At 54.9% G+C, this 7,764-nt stretch overlaps 1 protein-coding gene across 1 annotated transcript; it reads left to right on the top strand.

Moving 5' to 3' along the window:
- Positions 1 to 422: 422 nt before the first annotated feature.
- On the top strand, positions 423 to 5,594 carry LOC118595633 (the record flags this gene model as incomplete). Its single annotated transcript, XM_036206349.1, has 6 exons — positions 423 to 551; positions 822 to 1,214; positions 2,148 to 2,809; positions 2,894 to 3,293; positions 3,759 to 4,091; positions 4,653 to 5,594. Coding segments are annotated over exons 1-6 (2,859 nt in total), but the record flags the coding sequence as incomplete, so codon positions are not given.
- Between the last annotated feature and the right edge of the window lie 2,170 nt (positions 5,595 to 7,764).

Genomic DNA, 7,764 nt, shown 5'->3' with positions numbered 1-7,764 from the left:
CCAGGAAAGGAGGCGGGCAAGGTCTGCCGTGAGGCCGGGCCGCCTGATTGTAGTGCTGGGAGAGGAGGCAGGCAGACTTGCCGTGAGGCCGGGCCGCCTGAGTCCCGCACTAGGGTATCTCCCCTAGTGTTCTGTATCGGGGTGAGGCTGAAGGGGCTGACGAGCCCGGACTTCGCTCACCAACCCTGGAAGACGTTCCATGGGAGTCTGAAGTCCCCTTTGGGGCACGGTTTTTCGGGGCCTCCCAGGTATCCGAGGGATACGTGGTGTTGGCAGGGGACGGGGGGCGCAAACCCTCCCAATCCCCGACTGAGTTCTTGCTTTCGGTTTTGCGCCGAAGCCGCGCAGCGCAATTTGTTGTAACATCTGTTGTTTGTCTGTTTCTTGTTTGCTGCCTAATTCTTCTTTATCTAGACACCAGAATGGGACAAACCGTCGCTACGCCCCTGAGCCTCACTCTCGACCGCTGGTCAGACGTAAAAGGCCGTGGCAACAATGAAGGAGTCATCATCAAAAAGAATAAATGGACCACCCTCTGCGAGGCCGAATGGGTTAGGATGGATGTCGGCTGGCCCCGAGAGGGCTCCTTTAACCTCTCTTTGATTTCACAGATTGAAGGGAAGATTTTTGCCCCCAAACCCCACGGGCACCCGGACCAGGTCCCCTACATAGCCATCTGGAGATCCCTGGTAGAAAACCCATTTCCATGGGTCAAGCCCTTCCTCCTAGGTCCCTCTACAACCCCTTTGGCTTCTCCCCCGCCCTCCGCACCTCCTGCGATTTCTTCTTCCTCTTTATACCCTATACTTCCCCGCAAAGAGGCTCTCAAGCCTTCCGTCCTCCCCTCCGACCTAGACTCTCCCCTCATTGACCTCCTAACAGCTGAGCTGCCGCCTTATCGCGCGGCACCGGCCGCGCCAGCCGCGGGACCGGAAACAGGGACGCCGGCCATCGGAGGGGCAGCAGCCCCTGAGAAGATGGCAACTGGCGGGGACACAGGGGGGACCCCGGCTCCCTCACCCATCGCCGGTCGCCTTCGGGCCCGCCAGGATGACACCCCCCTGGAATCCAAGGCCTTTCCCCTCAGAGAAGGGCCCGGCCGCCATCTCCAGTACTGGCCATTCTCGGCCTCTGATCTCTATAACTGGAAACAATTTAACCCCCCGTTTTCCAAAGATCCTGTGGCATTAACCAACTTGATTGAGTCTATCCTAGTGACCCATCGGCCAACCTGGGATGACTGCCAACAGCTTTTGCAGACCCTCCTGACTGTGGAGGAGAAGCAGCGGGTGTTCCTGGAAGCACGGAAGCTGGTCCCCGGCGAAGATGGGAGACCTACCCAGCTCCCCAATCTCATTGACATAGCCTTTCCCCTCACGCGCCCGAATTGGGATTATACCACCGATGAAGGTAGGGGACACCTACGTCTCTATCGCCAGTTGCTTTTAGCGGGTCTCCGTGCCGCTGCTAGGCGGCCCACTAATTTGGCCCAGGTAAGAAACACTATCCAGGGAAGGGAGGAGACGCCTGCCGCATTCTTAGAAAGGCTAAAAGAGGCTTATAGAATGTACACCCCCTATGATCCAGAGGACCCAGGGCAGGCGCCAGGAGTTATCCTGTCATTTATCTACCAGTCGAGCCCAGATATCAGGACTAAGTTACAGAGGTTAGAAGGACTGTCGACACTGAATCTTTCGGATCTGCTGAAGGAGGCAGAGAAAGTATTTAACAAGAGGGAAACCCCGGAGGAAAGGGAGGAGAGGATGTGGCAGAAGCAGGATGAGAGGGACAAGAGACGACACAAGGAGATCAAGACACTGGCCGCCGTAGTGTTGCAGGGTCAGGACAGAGAGGGAGTTAGGATGGGAGAACGAAGGCGACCCCCCTTGGAAAAGGACCAGTGTGCATACTGCAAGGGAAAAGGACATTGGGCTCGGGAATGCCCACAGAGACCACAGGGACCCCGACGACCCAGACCCAAGGCTGTGGACCTCCTTAATCTGGAAGACTAGGGGGGTCCAGGCCAGGAGCCCCCCCCTGAGCCTCGGATAACCCTCAAGATCGGGGGGCAACCCATAACCTTCCTAGTTGATACGGGGGCCCAACATTCGGTCCTGACCCATACTGGGGGCCCCCTCAGTGACCGTTCCGCCTTGGTCCAGGGGGCCACCGGTAGTAGGAGATACCGGTGGACGACTGAAAGAAAAGTCCAGTTGGCGTCGGGGCAAGTAACCCATTCTTTCCTACATATACCCGACTGCCCTCACCCGTTGCTGGGCCGGGACTTACTGACCAAATTAAAAGCACAGATTTACTTTGATGAAAGAGGACCCACGGTCACGGGGCCTGGGGGAACCCCTTTACAAGTCCTCGCCCTAAATCTGGAAGAAGAATACCGCCTTTTCGAGCCTGAGCCCCCTGAAGAACCACCGGGTGAGATGCAGGACTGGCTAGACAGGTTTCCACAGGTATGGGCAGAAACAGGAGGCTTGGGGCTTGCGCACGACCAGCCGCCCCTCGTCATTTCATTGAAGGCCTCCGCAGCCCCAATCTCAATCAGACAGTACCCCATGTCTCGGGAAGCGCAGGAGGGGATTAAACCCCACATCCGGCGGCTAATAGACCAGGGAGTGCTCAAACCCTGCCGATCTCCCTGGAATACTCCCCTCTTACCCGTCAAGAAACCAGGCACGGGGGAATTCAGACTGGTCCAGGACTTAAGGGAGGTCAATAAGCGGGTAGAAGACATACACCCCACAGTACCTAACCCCTACAACCTCCTCAGCACCCTCCCACCGACCCATACTTGGTATACGGTGCTGGATCTAAAAGATGCTTTCTTTTGCTTGAGACTGCATCCTCAGAGCCAGCTACTGTTTGCTTTTGAATGGAGGGACCCAGAAATCGGGCTTTCAGGACAGCTGACCTGGACCCGGCTCCCTCAAGGGTTCAAGAATAGCCCAACACTCTTTGATGAGGCCCTCCATGCAGATCTAGCCGGATTCCGGGTAGAGCACCCAACCTTGACTCTGCTCCAGTACGTAGATGACCTCCTCTTGGCCGCCAGGAGCCGGACCGAATGCTTGGAAGGAACTCAGGCTCTGCTGACCAGGCTTGGGGAGAAGGGCTACAGGGCCTCAGTCAAAAAGGCCCAGATATGCCAAAACAAAGTTATCTATTTGGGCTACACCCTGGAGGGAGGGCGAAGATGGCTGACCGAGGCCAGAAAAGAGGCAATTGTCTCAATCCCCCCTCCCAAGGGCCCTCGGCAAGTCCGAGAATTTTTGGGCACGGCCGGCTACTGCCGCCTCTGGATTCCTGGGTTTGCTGAACTGGCTGCCCCCCTGTATCCTCTCACTAAGCCGGGAATTATGTTCCGATGGGAGGAAGAACATCAACAGGCCTTCCAACAAATTAAGAGAGCATTGCTCGAGTCACCAGCCCTGGGCCTACCAGATCTAACTAAGCCCTTCGAACTATTCGTGGATGAGAACTCAGGTTTTGCCAAAGGGGTATTAGTGCAAAAACTGGGGCCCTGGAGGAGGCCGGTGGCCTATCTATCCAAGAAATTGGACCCAGTAGCCACTGGATGGCCCCCTTGCTTACGCATGGTGGCCGCTATTGCAGTCCTGCTCAAGGATGCGGGTAAACTGACTCTGGGTCAGCCAATGACTGTGCTATCCTCCCATGCGGTGGAAGCCCTAGTCCGGCAGCCCCCAGACAGATGGCTCTCCAACTCCAGAATGACTTATTATCAGGCCTTGCTGCTAGATACCGACCGAGTGACTTTCGGCCCCACAGTCTCCCTCAATCCGGCCACCCTACTACCCCTGCCTGCCTCCTTGGGGGAGCATGATTGCCTCCAGATCCTGGCGGAAGCGCACGGTACCCGTCCAGACCTGACCGATCAACCATTAAAGGACTCAGACTATGTCTGGTTCACGGACGGGAGCAGCTTCCTCGAGGAAGGGACGAGAAGAGCAGGAGCAGCTGTCACCACTGAGTCAGAGGTGGTCTGGGCCTCGCCGTTGCCGGCTGGAACATCGGCCCAGAGAGCGGAGCTGATCGCACTCGCCCAGGCCCTCCGGATGGCAGAAGGTAAGAGACTCACAGTCTATACTGACAGCAGATATGCCTTCGCCACTGCTCATATGCATGGAGAAATCTACAGACGAAGGGGCCTCCTGACTTCAGAAGGTAAAGGAATCAAGAATAAAAAGGAGATTCTGGATCTCCTACAAGCACTATTCCTCCCACGGCAGCTCAGTATAATGCACTGTCCAGGGCATCAAAAGGGGAACACAGCAGTGGCTCGGGGAAACAGGCTGGCTGACCTAACCGCCCGAGCCGCAGCCTCCCAACCACCCAAGGAAGGGCAGCTGATGCTCCTGCAGGGTCACCCGCCGCCTGGCAGAGGCCCTATGCCCTACAGCCCTGAGGACCATGAGCTAGCAAAGAAAATGGGGGCGGAATGGGACTCTGAGAAGCAGGCTTATACAAAAGAAGACAAACTAGTCATGCCTACTTCCCATACCCAATACATGCTCAAGTTTCTTCATGCACTGACCCATCTAGGCAAGGGCAAAATGAAGGCCCTACTGGCCGACGAGACTTCTGGGGCTATACTACTGAACCAGGACCAAATACTCCAGCAAGTGACCTCTAGCTGTCCAGCATGCACCCAAGTGTACCCCGGAAAGGCCCACTTGGGCAAGGGAACCTGCCTAAGGGGCCATCGCCCTGGGACTCATTGGGAAATAGATTTCACAGAGGTAAAGCCCGGACTCTATGGCTACCGTTACCTCCTGGTTTTTGTGGACACCTTTTCTGGATGGATGGAAGCATTCCCCACCAAGAAGGAAACAGCCAACGTCGTGGCCAAAAAGCTGTTGGAGGACATTTTTCCCAGATATGGGATGCCCCAGGTAATGGGGTCAGATAATGGGCCTGCCTTCGTCTCCCAGGTAAGTCAGAGGGTGGCCAGATTGCTGGGGATTGATTGGAAGCTTCATTGTGCATACCGGCCCCAGAGCTCAGGACAGGTAGAACGAGCTAATAGAACCATTAAGGAGACTTTGACCAAATTAACGCTTGCAACTGGCTCTAGAGACTGGGTGCTCCTACTCCCTTTAGCCCTTTACCGGGCCCGGAATACCCCCGGACCCTATGGTTTGACTCCCTTTGAAATTATATATGGGGCCCCCCCACCTATTGTGAATTTCCTTCATCCTGACATTTCGTCCTTCGCTACCAGCCCTACCTTAGAGGCACACCTCCAGGCCCTCCAGCTGGTACAGAAGGAAGTTTGGAAACCTCTGGCAGCAGCCTACCGAGAGCAACTGGACCACCCAATAGTCCCTCATCCCTTCCAGATCGGGGACTCCGTCTGGGTTCGGCGACACCAGACCAAGAATTTGGAACCACGGTGGAAGGGACCATACACCGTCCTGCTGACCACACCAACCGCTCTCAAGGTCGACGGGATTGCTGCCTGGGTCCACGCCTCCCACGTGAAGGCTGCTAAGGAGATTGACCCGACCAGCGCCAAGGAGTCCACATGGAAGGTACAGCGCACTCAAAATCCACTGAAGATAAGACTCTCTCGTGCCTGATTCTCCTCCTTACTCTTACCCCTCTCCCAACCCTGGGGTCAGGGTCCCCTCACCAAGTTAAAAGGCTCATTTGGCAAGTTATATCCCAAACCGGGGAGACCATATGGTCAACCACAGCTAACCATGCCCCCCACACCTGGTGGCCCCCCCTAACTCCCGATATTTGCCAGCTGGTAGCGGGCCTGGACGCTTGGGACATTGCTCATTTGAGTCACTCTGACTTCCCGGTTCGCACGGCCCGGTCAATCAGACCTGGGGGAGGACGAGGCCATCTCCCACAGAGGGGACCTGGATGTATCAATGCAGACACCCGTTGTTCCTTGTCCACTTATGACTTTTATGTCTGTCCCCGTGATGGCCGCAACCGGAATGAGGCCCGTAGATGTGGGGGATATGAGGAATTCTTCTGCAAACAATGGGGATGTGAGACCACCGGCGGGGCCTATTGGAAGCCCAGCTCTAGTTGGGACCTGATAACGGTGTCTAAAAATTATTCCAGCCCCAACAAATGTACAGTCAGCACTGAGGGAACTGTCCCCTTACCCATTGTTATCTCTTTCACTGAAAAGGGCAAGGAGGACAGAGGATGGCAGTCCGGGCATACTTGGGGACTCAGGTTTTATATGACAGGGTTTAACAAAGGCCTGACCTTCAAAATTCAGCTCAAGGCAGAAACCACCCCCCTGTCAGTTGGTCCCAACTCGGTCCTCTCAGATCAGAAACCCCCGTCCCAGACAGGACAGGGTAAGCAACTCCCCACTCCCACTACGTCACTCAATATGAATGTTCCCAACATAACTGCAGCCCCAACAACTGCGGCCCCCGCCAGGACCCGCCTAGGAACAGGGGATCGACTCCTTGGTCTACTGCAAGGAGCCTATTCCACCCTAAATGCCACCCAGCCTAACCGAACTCAGGAATGTTGGCTATGTTTACTCTCCCTCCCTCCCTATTATGAAGGGGTAGCAGTACAGGGCCCGCACTCCCAGCTGGACACCCCCCCCCCCCCCGCGCGATGCCTGAGAGAGACCCAACATAAGCTGACTCTGTCAGAAGTATCTGGACAGGGATTATGCCTGGGGAATCCTCCCCCATCCCATCGTGGCCTCTGTAATACTATTGTGACCTCGGGAACCGGATATTCCATTAGTCCTAATGGAACTTACTGGGCATGCAACACGGGACTCACTCACTGTGCATCCTGGTCATTACTGCAAGGCAATGAGTCCAGCTTTTGTGTATTAATAGAACTGTTTCCCAGGATAACCTATCATGAGCCTGAAGACATTTATGCTCAATTTGAGATGGGACCCGCCCGAACCAAGAGGGAACCTGTGTCCCTGACCTTAGCCCTTATGTTAGGAGGTCTCACTATGGGGGGAGTTGCGGCTGGGATAGGAACAGGAGCAACTGCCCTAGTTGAAACTCAACACATCCAACAGCTCCAAGCCGCCATGAACCAGGATATACAGGCTCTGGAGGAATCTATAAGTGCCTTAGAAAAGTCCTTAACCTCTCTCTCTGAGGTAGTACTCCAGAATCGTAGGGGACTGGACATCCTGTTTCTACAGGAGGGGGGACTATGTGCCGCTCTAAAGGAAGAATGCTGTTTCTATGCTGATCATACAGGTTTGGTCAGAGATAGCATGGCGAAACTCAGAGAGCAGTTGAAGCAGAGACAGAGATATTTTGAGGAACAACAAGGATGGTTCGAGGGATGGTTCCGCAGGTCCCCATGGCTCACCACCCTCATATCGACCATCATGGGCCCTCTGCTGATTCTTGTGCTTATTTTGATGTTTGGCCCTTGCATTTTAAACAGGCTCATTCAATTTATTAAGGAGAGAATTTCGGTGGTTCAGACTCTGGTACTAACTCAACAATATCAACGACTCCATCAGTCAGAGACTGAGACACCACCCCTGGCCCCTCACCTTTATGCACCTCAGTAAATGAAAGATTCCATTTAGTTAAAAAGAAAATGGGGGAATGAAAGACCCCCCGGCACCCCTATAGTAATGCTATGTTTGCAAGGCTTATAAGGGAACAAAAGACAGTTCCAGGAAATAGAATGGCCCCACCGCAGCCCAGATAGCCGATAGATAAGCAGGATGTCAGGGGCAGACTGCCTGGCGTCAGTGCGGGAGGGCCA

This window comes from Onychomys torridus, chromosome 14 (genome assembly GCF_903995425.1).
Source record: "Onychomys torridus chromosome 14, mOncTor1.1, whole genome shotgun sequence".
Lineage (NCBI taxonomy): Eukaryota > Metazoa > Chordata > Mammalia > Rodentia > Cricetidae > Onychomys > Onychomys torridus.
Note: the sequence above shows the minus strand (reverse complement) of the source record. Positions and strands in the feature narration are given on the sequence as shown.